The 18,178-nt window shown below is 47.0% G+C and overlaps 1 protein-coding gene across 4 annotated transcripts in view; it reads left to right on the forward strand.

Moving 5' to 3' along the window:
- TNC (tenascin C) overlaps nucleotides 1-18,178 on the forward strand; it is a 73,332-nt gene that overhangs the window by 24,497 nt on the left and 30,657 nt on the right. For all 4 annotated transcript variants that reach the window (XM_032708268.1, XM_032708269.1, XM_032708270.1 and 1 more), the window contains exons 2-10: nucleotides 783-1,375; nucleotides 2,892-4,112; nucleotides 5,879-6,142; nucleotides 7,176-7,291; nucleotides 7,382-7,538; nucleotides 8,132-8,401; nucleotides 9,392-9,577; nucleotides 10,423-10,512; nucleotides 11,185-11,448. In XM_032708268.1, coding sequence (XP_032564159.1) covers nucleotides 913-1,375; nucleotides 2,892-4,112; nucleotides 5,879-6,142; nucleotides 7,176-7,291; nucleotides 7,382-7,538; nucleotides 8,132-8,401; nucleotides 9,392-9,577; nucleotides 10,423-10,512; nucleotides 11,185-11,448 — 3,031 coding nt within the window. In that variant the 5' untranslated portion in view covers nucleotides 783-912. The remainder of the gene's footprint in view (nucleotides 1-782; nucleotides 1,376-2,891; nucleotides 4,113-5,878; nucleotides 6,143-7,175; nucleotides 7,292-7,381; nucleotides 7,539-8,131; nucleotides 8,402-9,391; nucleotides 9,578-10,422; nucleotides 10,513-11,184; nucleotides 11,449-18,178) is intronic.

An 18,178-nucleotide genomic window follows, 5' to 3' on the forward strand; every position in this document is an offset into this window, starting at 1 on the left:
ACATGCATTTTTATTGCTGTTTCTGTTGTGTGTCCCCCTTGGTGGAGTCTCTTCTTATGTCTCACTACCTGTCTGCTAAAACATCGCTGTGATACAACACTGACACCAGAACCTTCAGCCTGCAGAGCTCTCCAGAGAGATCCATTCACCTTCATGCTGCACATAAATAATCAGGATAGTAAAAGTTATTATTGGGCTACAAGGCCTGGAGTTCAGATTCCCAAGCAACTGCAGTCATTTAAAGCACATAAAAAAAGGGATGGAATGAGCTTTGTGGTGCTGATAAACCTTTTCACAACGTCTTGAGTTTCTTACATGATCCAGCCTCCAGCAGCCTTCAAGCAGTGAACTGATGGGTGAAGCAAATGCAGGATTTAACATTAGTTATATCATAACAGAACATATATTTATTTTACCTACCACAGTCTGAAAGTAGCATTTTGAATTGAGATGAGGCTCAGCAGGCTTCTTCACCTTGGTCTTCTGCTTGAGGCAGTTAAACCTTCTATAATCCACTCAATGTGTTCTAAACCTGATATAACAGTAGTTTTCTCCGTGTCTGGTGACGTTTTGTTCACAGCCACACTGAGATGCTGGAAAACCAGGTTATTATATATAAACCACTGTTATATATAAGAGCAAGCTCAGCAGCTTGGGGGAGGTTGGGTGGTACACTGGGCAGCACCTCAGCCCTGTTCTCCAAGGGTGCAGCACCTGAGCAGTGTCACAGGTTGGGTGGTGTAGCTGTGGTTCATCCCTTACACTGTTCCTTCTTCTTTTAGGGACCAAGTGTGCCAGCAAAGAAAAGGACACCCAGCTTGGCTTGAACGGGCTCTCCAATTTCTGCTCCAGATTACAAAGGCCAAACAGACATAAGACTCTCTCAGCTCCAAACAGGACCCCAGCAGCGCCATGGCACTGCCCAGCCGGGTTTTGGCCTGTGCCATCCTCGCTCTGCTGTGCCAGCACGTCAGGGGGGGACTCATCAAGAGAATCATCCGGCACAAGCGGGAGACCGGGCTCAACGTGACCCTGCCAGAGGACAACCAGCCCGTGGTTTTTAACCACGTCTACAACATCAAGCTGCCCGTGGGCTCCCTCTGCTCCGTGGACCTGGACGCGGCGAGCGGCGACGCGGACCTGAAGGCGGAAATCGAGCCGGTCAGGAATTCCGAGGAGCACACGGTGAACGAGGGGAACCAGATCGTCTTCACGCACCGAATTAACATCCCCCGGCGGGCCTGCGGCTGTGCAGCTGCCCCAGACATTAAGGATCTGCTGAGCAGACTAGAGGAGCTGGAGGGGCTGGTATCCTCCCTGCGGGAGCAGTGTGCCAGCGGCGCTGGATGCTGTCCCAATTCCCAGGCAGCAGAAGGTAAGGCAGGCCGGGGAGCTGCTCTTGGGGAAACTCTCGTGCTGGCTGTCCGAGTTGTTTAGAGTAGATACTCAAATCTGTTTAAAGAATGAGCACAAGTCAACCTGTTAAATTTGAAACGTAATCAAACCTGGGAATGTGTTTGGCCCGCGTGCAGGGAACATTCATTCACAGTTTCACGGGTTTGTGGATCTGTGGGTCAGAAGTTGGCCTGGGACACTTTGTAGCTGTGGCACTGAGCATGGACAGCACTTGGGCACGGTGACAGCCTGAGTCGAGATTAAAACTCACACAGTCCAAGCTCTTGGCTCCGGGTTTTGTCCCCTTGAGGAAGCTGCCAATGTAACCATCTTCCTTTCCAAGTTTTCTTTATTAGAGACCAATAAAAATACGGCAGGACATAAGGCAGCAGACAAGCACAAATAGTTAGAGAAGCAGGAAAAAAGGTGTCTGCCCAGCTGGTTTTTAAACTGAGGGAAAAGTTTGGTCATACAGGAGAGGAAACACGGCTCTTCTCAGGAGTGATGTTGCTCTGAACACAGAGCTGCTCTCACAGCTGCTGATGCTGACTGTTGCCTGGCTTTTTATGTTCTGGAGTGAATGGATGAGTAACATTTCATGGTGTATTCCCTAATGAAGCGGTCAGGAAAGCTGCTCAGTCAGTGGAAGAGGATTTTGAGACGGGAGGAGGAATCCAGCACGCTCATTTACCAAGCAGTTGGCAGGGGCTCTTCCCTGGCATTAGAGCGAATTAAGGGATTCCCAGTAAAACAAATCTTGCTGGAGAAAAAAAGAGATAGTCTCTTTCAAAAACTTTGGTGATTCTGGTTGTGCTTCCCCAGCAAAATTGTAACATTTGTTCTTGATCTGGGCACACAGAGCTTAGTTTATGTCCTGTCTGTTTGAGTTACATCCCTTATCTAATTCTTGAGGACTTCTCTAAGGTTATATTGTTCCTTATTTGGCCATTCCGGGCTACTGTGAGTAAAGTTTCAATTTCTCCCATCAGGAGTCAGGAAAATCAGAGCCTTTTTAGGTCCTGTGTACCACTCTGGCCTAAGGCATCCCAGGGCCAAGAGAATAATGGGTTGTGAGGGTAAATACCCTTTTTGCCAGAAGAGTTCACTTCAAGGAGACAGGTGTCACCTAGGAAGCCTTCCCTTCCTGGAAAGTGCCTTTTTCAAAGGAATTAGATGGGGTTTATTTCCTTTCCCTTCTGTATTCCAGAGACAGTTGAAAAGCTCTGTGTCTCTGGTGTGCAGAGAGACAAGCAGATGCTGCAGGTCTCTGAAGCCAGTGGGGAGAGCTGGGGGGACAAGAGGGACCAACAGGCAAGTCTTGCTCAGGCCCAGCTCTGCTTTGCAGCCCGGTGCAGCTTTTCCTTTGGAAGCTTCTACTGTTCCCGTCTTCAGAACAAACCTTTTCGCGATTCTTTCCGCTGCCTTGGGCATTTTCGGGGGGAGGTCCCTGCGTGCACCTCACCCCACATGGGTTTTCTGGCTCTTTCTTTCTACAGGTCGCCTGGACACCACCCCCTACTGCAGCGGGCACGGCAACTGGAGCGTGGAGATCTGCGGCTGCGTGTGCGAGCCGGGCTGGAAGGGCCCCAACTGCAGCCAGGCCTCGTGTCCCTCCGACTGCAACGACCAGGGCAAGTGCGTGGACGGGCTCTGCGTGTGCTTCGAGGGCTACACGGGCCCGGCCTGCGGCGAGGAGCTCTGCCCCTGGGGGTGCGGCGCCCACGGGCGCTGCGTGGGCGGGCGCTGCCTGTGCCACGAGGGGTTCACCGGCGAGGACTGCGGCGAGCCCCTGTGCCCCCACAACTGCCACGGCCGCGGGCGCTGCGTGGACAGCGAGTGCGTGTGCGAGGAGGGCTACACCGGGGAGGACTGCGGGGAGCTCATCTGCCCCAACGACTGCTTCGACCGCGGGCGCTGCCTCAACGGGACGTGCCTGTGCGAGGAGGGCTTCACCGGGGACGACTGCGGGGAGCTCGCCTGCCCCAGCGACTGCCACGGCCACGGGCGCTGCGAGAACGGGCTGTGCGTGTGCCACGAGGGCTTCGTGGGCGACGACTGCGGCGAGAAGAGGTGCCCCAACGACTGCCACCACCGCGGGCGCTGCGTGGGCGGGCAGTGCCAGTGCCACGAGGGCTACCTGGGCGAGGACTGCGCCGAGCTGCGCTGCCCCAGCGACTGCCAGGGCCGCGGGCGCTGCGTGGGCGGGCAGTGCGTGTGCGACGAGGGCTTCGTCGGGGAGGACTGCGGGGAGCTGCGGTGCCCCCAGGACTGCAGCAACCGCGGGCTCTGCGTGAACGGGCAGTGCCAGTGCCACGAGGGCTTCGCCGGGGACGACTGCGGGCAGCTGCGGTGCCCCAACGACTGCCAGGGCCGCGGGCTGTGCGTGAACGGGCAGTGCGTGTGCGACGAGGGCTTCACCGGCGAGGACTGCGGGGAGCTGCGGTGCCCCCAGGACTGCCACCACCGCGGGCGCTGCGTGGAGGGGCGCTGTGAGTGCGACAACGGCTTCACCGGGGAGGACTGCGGCGAGCTGGCCTGTCCCAACGACTGCCACCAGCGCGGGCTCTGCGTGGACGGGCGCTGCGTGTGCCAGGAGGGCTTCGTGGGCGAGGACTGCCGGGAACGGGCCTGTCCCAGCGACTGCAGCAACGCCGGGCGCTGCGTGGACGGGCGGTGTGTCTGCGAGGACGGGTACATGGGCGAGGACTGCGCCGATGGTAGGTGGCTATGTCCCTTTGGAACCACTTCCCCTTGGATGCACACACTCCCTGTGTCCATCCAGCAGCATTGGAGGTTCCGTGAATCTTCTCCATAAAGCCGGGCCCTGTTGCTGCTTTTCTTCAGCGTAGTCCAAACGCTTGAATCAGGGTTGTAACAACACCACAGCACCCCTTAACTGTCAGGGTTACACGGTGTGGCAGTTTGTGGAGACTTCTGGTGGTCAGAAGACAACAGGATGATAACGGTGTTGCAGTGCAATTCTTATCTCCATTTCCGGAGACCTTATCATTCATTTGTGACCTCCTCACTCTCTGCAACTCCCTGACAGGAGGGGGGAGCCGGGGGGGGTCGGGCTCTGCTGCCAGGAACCAGCAGCAGGACAAGAGGGCACAGCCTTGAGCTGCCCCAGGGCAGGTTTAGGTTGGCCATGGGGCAGAAGTTGTTTGCAGAGAGAGGGATCAGCCCTTGGAATGGGCTGCCCAGGGAGGGGGTGGAGTGCCCATCCCTGGAGGTGTTTGAGCAGAGCCTGGATGTGGCATCAGTGCCATGGTCTGGGTGACAAGGTGGGGTTGGGTCACAGGTTGGACTTGATGACCTCAGAAGTCTTTTCCAACCCAGTTGATTCTGTGATTCTGCTCCCACCACAATGTCAGTGGAGCTGTAACCAGTCCTGCCTGGGATTTGTCACCATGATATTTCACCTTCTCATAGTACCTCTTGATGCTAAAAAAAAAAAGAGCATCTGAAAGAAACTGTTCTAGCTATGGAGGAGAGGGAGATGTATCCAGAGTCTTCTTAATACACAGACGTGTGTGTATTTTATATATATATATAAAATAAATATTTGTTTATACATATATATTTATGTATAATATATATTTGTTTTATACCTATATTTATATTTATTTGTGTGTATATATATATAATTTATTCATTTTTTATATGGAGGTTTTATATATATATTTCTATATTTATATGGAGGTGTGTGTATTAGATCTGACAGAAGCTTAGAGGAAAATCACAGAATGGGCTGGAGTGGAAACTCAGCTCTAAAGTCCCATGCTGAGTTTCCCACTACCACTTACTCCATGGAAATTGATAGAGAATTTTGGCAGTTGGATAATGACAGGCTTTACACTATAAATGAGGTAGTTTTCTTTAGTAGATCCCAGGGGAGAAGTTTGGAAACTAAATTTTTATAGTGTAATCAAAGAATGCTTTGGGGTTGAGAACACCATAAAAGACAATGAATACCCTTAAAAAGAAAATTCCCATCTTTCATCTCCTCCTTCCAGAAGAGGCCTGAGCCCCATTTTCTGCTCTTGCACGTGGAGATCTATTGGCAATATTTACTAAAATAACAATGTTTGGTTTTACTTTGGAAAATCTGCGCAAATCCCAGGACTTGCAGCTCTCCAGTCACGTGTTGCTGGCAGTTGACTGAACCATCTGAGCCCCTGGGGACCCAGCTAAAACAGTCTTGTGCTGCAGCCACAAGAGGAGGAGCTGGAACACAGTCAGCCAGAGGTTGTGTGCAAGTGTGAGGGTAGGAACTGGCCCCGTGATTTTGGAAATGTCTGTGGTCTTCATCAGCCGAACATTCCTCTCCTCAGCAGTTAATCTGTGGGCCGTGGCTTGCCCAGCCCCTGTTAGATAATTCTCATGAAATCCCTGGGAAAATGGGAAAACTGGGGAAGTCGTTATTTTCCGAGCCATGAAAGCTTCTTATAACTTCATTTTTTTTTTCCCCCCCTGCTCCCAGTGTCTCCTCCAACCGAGCTGACGGTGACCAACGTGACGGATAAAACTGTCAACCTGGAATGGAAACACGAGAATCCTGTCAATGAGTACCTGGTCACCTACGTCCCCACCAGCACCGGGGGCTTGGACATGCAGTTCACTGTGCCAGGAAACCAGACAGCTGCCACCATCCACGAGCTGGAGCCGGGGGTGGAATATTTTATCCGTGTCTTTGCCATCCTTAAAAACAAGAAGAGTATCCCAGTCAGTGCCAGGGTAGCCACATGTGAGTTTAACATTCCCTGGATCCATCCTTCTGTCCACTCCATAGCATACCTTGATTTGCACCCCTTATTTTGGGTTATTATTATGTATTTCATGTTTTCTATTTTCGATTCATTTGTATTGATTCACATCAATCTTGTGGGACATTGTTTATTTTTTGTTTTCTATTTTCAATTCATTTATGTTGATTTGCCTCTCTTTTTGAGGACTTTATTTCTTTTTAACTTCAATTTGCAATTTATTTGTATTGATTTGCCTCCTTCTCTTGGAGACATTATTTCTTTTGTATTTTCTGGTTTCAATTCATCTGTTCTGGACAGAGACAGCCTTTTGCACTTTCATTTTCTGTTCTTTTCCAGTGCCAACGACTGTGTTAAAAATACAGTTCACAGGCTCTTCTGCTCTTTGCTGTGCCTCCCAATTAACACCATAGGGTCTTTGAAAATTAAGAACCTTGGCTTCTCTATTATAATGCACATTTTAAAATTCTGGTCATCATTCCTGAAAAAAAAAAGATAAAAAATGTACAGTATGTAAAAAAGCAATATGAAATCACCTGAATTCAAACTGGTTTGGTTAAAATGGAGGTTATATTTGGTTTGGATCTTCAGTTTTACCACAACTAGACTTTTATCTGCCTGTCTGTCCTTTTGTTGTTCATCTTCCTCTATATTTTGTGCACATCACAGTCATATCTAAACAGCCTCAAAAGGTGATCTTTGACTTCTGTCCCTGAGCTCTTTTTCAGAGACCTGGGGCAGGATTCAGCTCACCTGCCTGCAAATGTCCACACCAGGGACAGTCAAGAGGGTGCAAAAAAGAGGTTTCTAGGTCAAAATTCATTTTACTGCAAGGTGACATCCAAACCAGCTCAGAGGAAAGCCTCTCCAAAGACAGAATAACTGGCTGGGAGGTGGTTTAACCATCTCAGCTGCACGTGGCAGATATTTCTAGTGGTGGAAAGATGTCCCACCCCGCACCCTATTTATGGGAACTTGTTGCCTATGTGAGGATTTCCCTTTTTTCTGCCCCAGATCTCCCTGCTCCAGAAGGTCTGAGGTTCAAATCTGTTCGAGAAACGTCCGTCCAGGTGGAGTGGGACCCTCTGAACTTTTCCTTTGATGGCTGGGAGCTGGTCTTCCACAACATGGTGAGGAAGCAGCTCCCTGTGTGTTCATGTGGAGTGAAAAATCCTGGCTTTTTTTTCTGTTATACTGACAGATTGTTCCATGTGTTGCAGAAAAAGGATGATAATGGAGATATAACCAGCAGCTTGAAAAGGCCAGAGACATCTTACATGCAGCCAGGTTTGGCACCTGGGCAACAGTACAATGTGTCCATTCATGTAGTGAAAAACAACACCAGAGGACCTGGACTGTCCAAAGTGATAACAACAAGTAAGGACAATGTGATTTGGCCTGTATTTTGTTGGCCAACAACAAATAAAGTTTGGGTTTTTTTTTTTTAATCAAGCTTTTAAACAGAGAGAAACTCAAGCTCTGTCCTGTGAATTCATAGGGGTGAAAAGGAAGTAGTGGAGCTGCTAATGAAAAATTAATTTCATGAGGGAAATTTAATTCCCTTCCAAATTACCTACAGAGCAAAGGAAATTCATGTTCAGCTAGAAGGGAGCAGGCAGAATGCACTTTTACTCTTTTTTAAAATGTACATCAACAGGAACTAAAATTTTTTTCATCCTGGTGATGTTTGTATGGAGATGGAGAAGCTCTCAGGATTCCTGCTTGTCTTTCCTCTGGCAGCTTCTGATGTGAATGAATGTTGAATTTGCTTCTGATGGAATGATTCCATTTGGAGTCTAAACCTGTTGGAAGAGAGTAAACGAAGATAATAAAACTTGCTCAAAGTCACTAGTTTTAATTTTGCTCCGAATCAGCAAATTAAAAGCATAAGAATATCTGTGTTTTTTATGGCAAGATTTCTTTCAAAAAAAAAGAAATCTTTTTTCCTCTCTCTTTTTTTTTTATGACAGAGCTTGATGCCCCCAGCCAGGTCGAGGCAAAAGACGTCACAGACACCACAGCCCTCATCACATGGTCCAAACCCTTGGCTGAAGTTGAAGACATAGAGCTCACCTATGGCCCCAAGGACATCCCAGGGGACAGGACAACCATTGAGCTCTCTGAAGATGAAAACCAATATTCCATCGGAAACCTGAGGCCGCACACAGAGTATGAAGTGACACTTGTCTCTCGTCGAGGGGACATGGAAAGTGACCCTGTGAAAGAAGTGTTTGTCACAGGTAAGAGGCTGGAGACCAGCATGGAATCAGCACCTTTACAGAGGTACATGAAAGTGGAGAATGTGGGTTTTTTTCTGCGCCTCATATGCTTTCCTGGCTCGACAAAATATTTAAAATCTAAATATATTTTGAAAATGGGATTTAGGTCATTGAGTCTCGTGCTCTAAATCTCTCAGAAACAAGTTCCTCTGGATTATTTTTCTGTCTGCTGAGCTAAAGGTCTTCCATGGCTCCTGTTCCATCTAAGGCCTTGTTTCTTGTCTAAATATGTGTCAGATTAGCAAAGAACTGGGTTTTTTCCTCCTTCAGTTCTGCAAATGTTTCCTGTCGTGCTTTTATAAATTGACTTTGCTCCTCAGTGCCCCTGGGAATGTTTTGTGAAAATGTGGTTCCTGTTGCATGTTATCAAGGTTTGATGCATTAAGGGAGAAAATGGTACATAGAGAATCACCTCTCTTTTCATCCTAAAATACAGTTGTTCCTTCAGAGCAGGATCTGAGGTGTGAACAGTGAAGAACCCATTGAATTTCTACATAATATTCACCTTTTTTTGAGACTCAGAGTTTATTTCAGCCACAAATCCAAGATGTTTACTGAACAGAAATTCTAGAAATGATCAGTTCTTTGTTCTCAGCAGCATTTTTCCTTTTGAAAGCTGAGGCATTTATAAAGGAAAATAGTGTTTTCATCCAAATACATTTTTCCACAAGCCTATTTTGTAATAAAAATATTTATTACCATTGAAAATATTATTTTTTTGTCTGAGGAGATAAAAGTTTAATTTCTTGAAGTGATGTTTTCTCCAAAGCTGCTGAACCCTCCATTTTATGCCAAAAGAAATCTACTTGGTGTAGTTAAGTCGTATCAGGTGCAGAGAAACTTAACTTCAGTGTTGTGGGTCATTTCAACTTTTAAAAAGTATTGTTAGAAGAGACTGTTGTCATAGGAGAAATATTCCTATTTATTTATTTATTGCTTGATGGATTGCAGACTTGGATGCTCCCAGAAACCTGAAGCCAGTGTCCCAGACAGACAACAGCATCACCCTGGAGTGGAGGAACAGCCATGCCAACGTTGACAACTACAGAATCAAGTTTGCTCCCATCTCTGGTGGAGACCACGTGGAGATCACGGTGCCAAAGGGCAACCAAGCCACAACCAGAGCTACACTCACAGGTGGGTCACAGTTTAGAGCAGATGTACTGAAGAAACCCTTCCCTCTGAGGGTGCGGAGGCCTTGGCACAGGTTGCCCAAAGAAGCTGTGGCTGCCCCATCCCTGGAAGTGTCCAAGGCCAGGTTGGAGCAACCTGGGCTAGTGGGAGGTGTCCCTGCCCATGGCAGGAGGTAAAATGAGATGATCTTTAAGGTCCCTTCCAACCCAAACCATTCTGTGATTCTCTGATTTTTAAGTACACCCAGTTAAATTAAAATCCCTGGGATGTGTCTGTCCATGCCTGCAGGTGGATAACCAGCCAGCAGAAGGGTTTGTAGCCGTTTTCCTTCCATGTGCATCCCTCAATCCCATCAGGTAGTTCCCTGAGTTCTGGGCAGCTCCACATCTCTGTGGAGGGGGCTTCACACCCTGAGTTCCAAAGGTGTTTGCATGTGCCAGGGATGGCATTTACTGGTGCCAGTCTGCAGCTTCCCTGTGTACCTGCAAGTTACTTTCCCAGCCTGCAAGGCCAGGTCATGGTTCCTCCTCCATGTCGTGTGGGTGCCAACCTGCTTTTCTTTGGCAGAGCTACTCCCACTGCGAGCTCTGGAAAGTAGAGGCTGCCTCTGGTTGTGCATTTGCAGTGTCCAAAATGCAATGTCAGTCAGCCATAATCTTTATCCTTCGGAATGTAAGTGGAATAAAGATTTATTAACATCAGATCAGGGTTAGCTGAAACCTCGATTGCCTGCGTGCTCAGGAAAGCATCCATCCCACCTGGCACACATAGAGCCTTCCTTGTTAAAACAAATGCCTGTAGGTGTATTCCAAGCACAGGAACTCATATTCCTTTTCCTCATCTCTTAGGTTTGAGGCCTGGAACTGAATATGGCATTGGAGTGACAGCAGTGAGGAACGACAGGGAAAGTGCCCCCGCTACCATCAACGCTGGCACTGGTGAGTACCTGACCTGCCTGACCCCCCTTTCTGCTCTGGAGGAAGCACCAAGTCCTGTGGGGCCACTCTTTCACTTCCAAATGATGGAATAAATACTATTTTAGAAAGTTCTTAATTTCAGTTTGCTCCCAATGGGGCATTTTCCCCTCAAGGGAAAAAATGTTTCCCCTAAAGATCTTGACCTCTGAGTGTGGCTTCTTTTTCCTGTACGAGGACTTCTTGGTGTTCTGGGATTTTGATCTCCAGGTGAGGTCCTCAGTGGTAGTTATGCTTACACTGATTTGGCCATCCTCTAGTTGTGAGGGTTTCTGGCAGGTAGTGATGGCCAAAATGTTGATCTGGGAATGAGTGCAGCCTTGGTGGTTGCAAGTCCTGACTGACCTTCAAATCCACAATTTTTCTCACAACACCCCTCTTTTCCCAGGTAAGGCTGAAGGCTTTAATTCTGCCTCTCCTGCATGTGAAGTGAGTGTCCATGGGGGAAATCTGTTCTGGTGTGGTTTGTTTGTAAAAGAGAACTTCATCATCCTCTACCCACATGGGCTTCAAAAACTCCAGAAGGTGGATAAGACCCTGAGCTGTGGCCAGACACCCAGTGGGGATGTTATTCTGTCTGTGCCTGTCCCAGGGCAGTTCAGAGACATCTCAGCTGTGCTTTTTTTCAACTCGTAGATCTTGATAACCCCAAGGACTTGGAAGTCAGTGACCCCACTGAAACCACCTTGGCCCTTCGCTGGAGGAGACCGGTGGCCAAGTTCGACCGCTACCGCCTCGCTTACACGAGTCCCTCTGGCAAGAGGAGCGAAGTGGAGGTCCCAGTGGACAGCACCTCCTTCATCCTCAGAGGGCTGGATGCAGGCACAGAGTACACCATCAGCCTGGTGGCAGAGAAGGGCAGGCACAAAAGCAAACCCACGACTGTCAAGGGTTCCACTGGTGAGTAACAGCTTTTGGTGGGTGCCCTGCACAGGTCACTGGGCGAGGACCAGCCCAAGGACAACCTCACCTGATTTTCTAAGCCATGTCTGAGGCTTAGAAAATTTGTCTCAGACTTAGCTCTGCCTAACAGGCCACACTGAGGGATAACTGTGCATTTTCCTGCCTACTGTGTTTAGCTTCGTGTTCTCAAGGATTTCTTATTTATTTTTTGAGAGGCTTCACAAAGAACAGCCACTGGTCCTGCATGAAATGCAGAGCTCCTACTTTGTTTTACATGAGGCTGGGGTTTTTTTTGTGCATTATAACTTGCTTTGTTTTCTACAGCCAAAATCTGAGAGGAAGAGCAACCAGAATGTGTTTAACACTGCTTGTTCCTGCCTAATGAATTCTCTTCACAGCATCCCTCCATCCCTCATGCTTCAGCAGGGTCAGCAGGACTCTTGTTAGTGGGCTCTTGATGTTGCCCTTTTTCAGTTTTCTCATCCAAAAGTGGGAAAGGTGACTGCCCCAAATCTGATTCCAGCCACCATTTCCACTGGACACTGTGACTTAGATTTATCTTCAAAAAGAGGTCCATTTGTACCATCTCTCTTTGTCCAAACCACTCCAACTGACCAGTGTCAGTGGACTCACTGAACAAGGTTTTTTTCTTTGTGAAGCATTTTGACCCAAAGTTTGTTGCACACAGAGTTACACCTCGGTGCAGAACACAAATAAATCCTGAATCTTTATGTGCCTTCAGGTCAAATCCTGTGAGGCAAAGCTTGAACTGCTCTAAGTGAGCAGAGACTAAAATCAGAATCAGCTGGGCTACAATTATTGTCTTTAGCAGATATCAAGGTGTTTATCCTTGTCTCCCCAAAGACCATCTGTGAGGTAAACGCATGCCAGACATTGTGGATTTTACAAATTAATAACCATGCTATATATAATTACTATTACTATAAATAAATACACTATATATAAATATAATAACTATTTAAACTGATCAAAACTGGGCTCATATTCCCTGGTAGTTCATGCCAGCACCACCTCTGATGCTTTATAGAGACAGTAATCCAGGACAGCAGAGGGTTATATGGAGTGGTGTAAACTACAGGAGACCATCAGCACTGAATTAGTTGTTTGATGCCTCAGGCAGGCAGGGAAATGCAGCCCAAGGCAGGGAAAAATCAGGAAGTCTTGAGGCACAACATACAAAAGGATCTGAAGGTTTATGTGGCAGGAGTGAGCAGGTTGCAGTTTTCCCAAAGTTCTCTGTTTCCCCGTCTGTCTGAAGCCTCAGAGGTCTCAAAAGAATTCTGCACAGATGGTGAAAAGGCAGCAACAACCTGCTGTGGAATTTCACAGTCTGCTCTTTCCACCAGGAGCTTGCAAAGCTTCACAGGGTGGCTGCTTTTTCCCGGTTTGGCTTTTTATTTTTTTCTTACTTTTCTTTAGAAATACCTTCATCTGGCCAGTGCATTTGTTTTATGGCTTTGCTCAGAGCAGCCAGTAAACACAGAGCTCCCTGCAACGGAGCAGCAGTTGAATAACCTGTCTCTGTGACCTCCCTCCTACGTAGGAAGGGACAAATCCAAACACGAGCACAAGGAGCAGAAGTGCTCTGGAAGCCTGGGCAGTACAACACAAGTGGGCTCTTCAGTTTGCTTTTCCATCTTCCTTCAAGTCAGTCCTCTTTTTCCAGCACTTGGGAGGTCCTGCAGTCCTCAGGCTGAGCCAAACAAACTTGTTTCTCTTGCAGAGCCCTGGGGGACCTCAGATCCTTTGCACTGCTGGGGAAAGCCCTTGGAGCAAACAGGGGGAGAGAGAGAGGGATGATTGAAGTGGGCAATGCCAGCAGCACAACTAGGGCTGGATTGGCTCTTCCCCATGGGTGGAGGAAGCAATCCTGCTGTTTGGAGGGTCTGTGCCATCCCTGCTGAACAAGGGAGCCAGCAGCTGCAAAAGGGCTGGCTTTTCTTCTTTCCTGCTTCCTTTGCTCCTACAGATTGCCAGGTTTTCACCTCATATTCTTCCCATCCTCTGGATGGTTCAGCCAGGCTTCTCTGCCAGCAGGTATTCAGGAGCTTCCCACACCTTATTTATATTTGCTTGCACAGTGGATTTTACAGCATTTTAAAGCTTCTTTCAACTCCAGAGCTGAAAATCTTCTCTGGGAGACTTCTCTCTCCTCTCACATTCTCCCTGTTATCTACTTGTGAACATCAGCTCTCCCCTCACAGGCAGCTGAAATGTTCAGGACTCATGAACCTCTAGCAGAGGACATGTCACAAAATCCTCTATACTGTAGGATGGCAGATGTCTGTTGCTTCTGTCTCTTCATGTGGATGAAGTGGCAGCTCAAGTGACAAATATTTTTTTTTAACTGATATCCATGATTCTGCATTCAAGGGATGGCAAAATGTCATTTTATTTTGTTGAAAAGAAAAGACTAAACCTTTCAGTCTGCCACTTGCTTGTTTGTCTCCTGTAGCTCTATATAGTGTAGCCCTAATTCAGGCAGTGAGTCCTGAGCAAGAAGAGCTTCCTTTCCCTGGGAGTTTTCCTACTCCAGAGGCATCAGGGATGCAGGAGATGTGCTGAGGGACCTTGAGGTCTCGAGGGTAAGAGATCACAGCTTTAGTGCCTGGTGGTGTGTGAATACAGGAGTCTGCACTGGGTTTTGGTGGAGTTTTGGAGCTGTGCCCACTGCAGAGACCTTCCTGCCCAGGGAATCCCTGACCTCCAAGCTGACACTTCCTATAAAATCAAGGTGTATGGGTTGGCTGGAGAACAGAGCTGTTCTCTGGAGTTCTGTACTCCAACAGGTACCTCCTTTTGTTACTAATGAAGGTATCACAAAGGCCCCACCCAGCACTAAGATGTGACTCAGAAATTAGCTTTTTTACTCGTTGGAGGGCCCTTTGTGGCAGCACATCTTGAGAATGTTCCAGCAGGTCTCCAGCTAATCTGCAGGGTGAGCACGTCACCCAGCTCAGAGGAAGCTGAACAGCCAGACTGCAGCTTTGTTCTCCCCTGCTCTGGTTCTGGAGCTCTGCCTGCAGAGCACAATGTGGGTCCTGGGGCAGGATGGATGGTAATCCATCAGGCATGAGAGGCCCAGGGAGACAAATGAGTGAACATGAGAGAAACCAAGAGCCAAGCTCGAATTCCTCTGCTGAGGGACCCAGATTGTGCAGCAACTGTTGATGGATCGTGGATGTGATCCTCTCCTGCCTCTGGAAGTGAGTTTGCACATCCGAGCATGGCTTGGAGAAGCAACTTTTCCATTCTGCTGAATGTTTTCAGGCAGATTTATGCTGTTTACCAGAGGCCCTTGTCTGTGTTGTGCGTCAGTCCCTCTTCCTCTCCTGGCTCCTCTGCTCTTAGATTGCTCCACCCTTTTCTGTACAAACTCAGAGAAACGTTAGGAAGAGTGATTAGGTGAAGCAGCCCCATGGGAAACTGCAGTGCTGACCACTGGGAAACTAAATCTGCCAGGGAAGAAGGTCCATTTTCTCAGCTGAGAGTACCTGGAACCTGATTCCCATGTGAGGATTTTAGTGGTAGCTTCTGTGGCATTTCTGGTTTCTGATGCTGCAGTGGCCTATTCATGAAATTCAGAGGTGCACAGGCACTGTTAGCCCACTTTAATTACTTGAGAGAGGGGAAAGTGGTTTAACAAAGGGGTCTGAAAAGAATGCAGATACCATCATGTGTCACATGTGTGGTGGTGTGATGAAAACATGGTTGTCTCCAGGTTGCAGCCTGATTCAAATCATGTCTGGGGTGATTTAAGGACAGTCCTTTCCTAATTCAAGAATATCAATGATACATGTGAACATAAATCCCTGTTTGCTTTACAGGCTTCTCTCCTTCCTGGGGTGAGCAGAAAACAATGTTTTTACATCTGTGCTTGCCCTGAAAGTATATTTTCAAGATAACATTTCTCCTTTTATTTGAAAACATTTCTAATTGATTTTACTCCTCTGAAAATATATTTCTTTCTGATAAATGTGTTCATTTGGAGACAGATAATGAATCCCGAGTACATATTTGTGCTGAGCTGATTGATGGTGCTGGATGACTTGCTCTCTCTTAATTGAATGCAAGTGGAGCATGAAAGCAAGGAAGTCACTGAGGTGTGAAATGATGTGGGTTTCCACTAATGAGGAGATAATTCTGCATGTCAAAGAAGTCACCTGCCTGTTGCCTTGGGGCTGTGATCACAAACACATCCTCTGTGACTCCACACTCCTCAGATTTTCAGAATCTGGCTGTGCTACAGGATAAGTCAGGGATCATTCAGCATGTTGAAGGCCAAGGCTTTTCCCTTTCCATTCCTTGGGATCTCTCTAAAGAAAGATTGCTCAAGTTCTTTCTGCCCTAGTGTTTAACTAAGGATGTGTGTCCCCCTCCACTTTTTTCTGCATGTATCCAGATGCCTGGTTTTAATTGATCTTTGACATGGTTCTGCTGTGGCTGATTTCTGGCTTTGGATGTGTTTGTGATAGTTGGCATGGATTCACTCCTGGTCTGTGGCAGAAGCAACAACTGATGGGCTGCAGTAAAGACAAAAGGCATGTTTGAGGCTGAGGGTTCAAATCCTCACCGATGTAAATTAGCAAAGCTCTTTGGAGGTCATCAAAGAGAACTGATTTACATCAACTGAGGATGTGCCCTTTTCTCTGCTGGAAGCATTTAAGCTCAGCTCTGTGTTCACTGGTTGTTGCTCTGGACCTGCTGGTTATTGTGGTTCTGTGCTTGGTGATGCTGCCTCTGCTTGTGGCCTGGATTCAGTCTCCAAAAAAAGGAGAACTCCCCCTTTTTCTCTGCTCTTGGAGCTCCTCAGTGCAAAGCACACAAACTGTGCTGAAGCAGATGTAGTTTGATTTGTTTGGGGGTTTATCATCAGGAAATTTCAACTCGTGTTTTGCCTCTGTTTAGCACTTCTAGTCACAACTCCTGGAGAATCGATCAGTGCAACCTCATTTAATCCTCCCAGTTATTTAACCACCCCCAGCACTGATTCTCCTGCTCTGCTTTTGGTGCCCCTTGACCTGCCCAGCTTAGAAGCCACTGAGCTCTTCATTACCTCAATATAACCCCCAAGACTTTCAGGAGTTTCCCCCTGTGCTGGGCAGCACAGGGTGGGAGGGATTTGATCAGCTCTTTATCACTCTGAAAGACCTGAGCAGTTTGAACAGAACACAGGAATATTTTTGCTGGGAAACCATCGAGAAAACAGAAATCCCCAATCTCCCAGCTGGCAAAAATTCCAGATTAACCTCCATGGAAGCACTCAAGGCCAGCTCTCTTGGGCCCTGGAAGCCATAGCTACTACAGGTATTTTCCATGGATTCATGAGCCATTTTGCTGCTTTGAAATACAGACCTTCATTTCCACGTGGCTGTTCCACTGCAGTGGTTCTGGGCTTTCTGAGTGATGCATTTCCTCTTAGTTGGTTTATTCTTCCTTTTGCATGGGATAAAACTCTTCTTGTTATGGAATGAGAGCCTTGAGTGGTGCAGAAAATGCCCCATTCAGCTTTTAAGGTGATGTAGCATCAAACCTCTCTTCAAATTGCATGTTAAGAGAGATTTTGGTGCATTTGCTATTGGTGAGGCATGTGAGAATAGCAAAATGCTGCAGGTGTTTGTCTGGGATGTGGTTCAAGTACAAGAAAGATTACAGGAGGTTTGCAGCGTTGGCGTGGAAGTGGCGATGTCAGAGAAGAAAAAAAAGGATTGTAACACATTGGGAGTTGCCTTTCTGAAAACGTTTTTTCCACCTCTTGCCCCATTATATGAATTTCATGAGGAATTAAACCTATAGACACAGGGCTGAGATCAGTAATAATCAAAGTACCAGCGTGTAAGTTCAGATCTGGAGACTAATGACTGCATTTGTCCATCTCTCAAACCCAAACTGCCAAGAGGAGGTAAAATATTTACATGGAAACACACAGATCATTTCCCACCAACTACAAGACCACAACAGCCTCACCTCTCAATGATCTCTCATTGAGATCATCTCTCAGTGATCTCTCTTTTTTTTTAAGTAAGAAATGTCATCCCTCGCTATTTATTGTGACAGTGGGTGTTTTGTCATCTCTGTTGGATGCTGTAATTAATGAGGCTTTTGGAGGTCTCCAGATTGGTTCATGATTTCGTGTGAGAATCTCTTGGTCCCTTGGTCGTGTTGCTTCTGTCTCAGATGTGCATGAGGAACAAATGGGAGGGAAAGGGACTCTGCATCTTGAAGAAGAATGAGCATTCTTCAGAGAAATCTGAATTGTTTTAACCTGTGCTGATCACAACGTTACTCATTATAATCAAGATTTAACCTTACTGTAACTTTTGTTTCGTTTTCATTTTAAGGAAATGTGTTTGTTTTCTTTGTTTCTGTTGCCACCAACAGATCATTATTTCTGATAACCAGTTCCTTTGTTGTCCTGCTTTCTCTTTTCCAGATAACAGTGATATTTTGACAGGATTCATATTTTACCTCAGTCAATCTCCTTTCTGTTCCTGATAAAGCCAGACAGCTCTGGATTAATGCATTTTTTTATTTTTTGTTGCTGAACATCATTGTTCTTTCATAAACAATCTCTTTCCTTCCAGCAGGATGGGAAAAACTCATCAAAACTTTTATGTTCCTGAGTCGTAGCAATTGACTGATTTATTAATGAATCTCACTGAATATAATTGTGATACATGACTGCTCAACCTCTGAAAATCCAACC

This window comes from Chiroxiphia lanceolata, chromosome 21 (genome assembly GCF_009829145.1).
Source record: "Chiroxiphia lanceolata isolate bChiLan1 chromosome 21, bChiLan1.pri, whole genome shotgun sequence".
Taxonomy (NCBI): domain Eukaryota; kingdom Metazoa; phylum Chordata; class Aves; order Passeriformes; family Pipridae; genus Chiroxiphia; species Chiroxiphia lanceolata.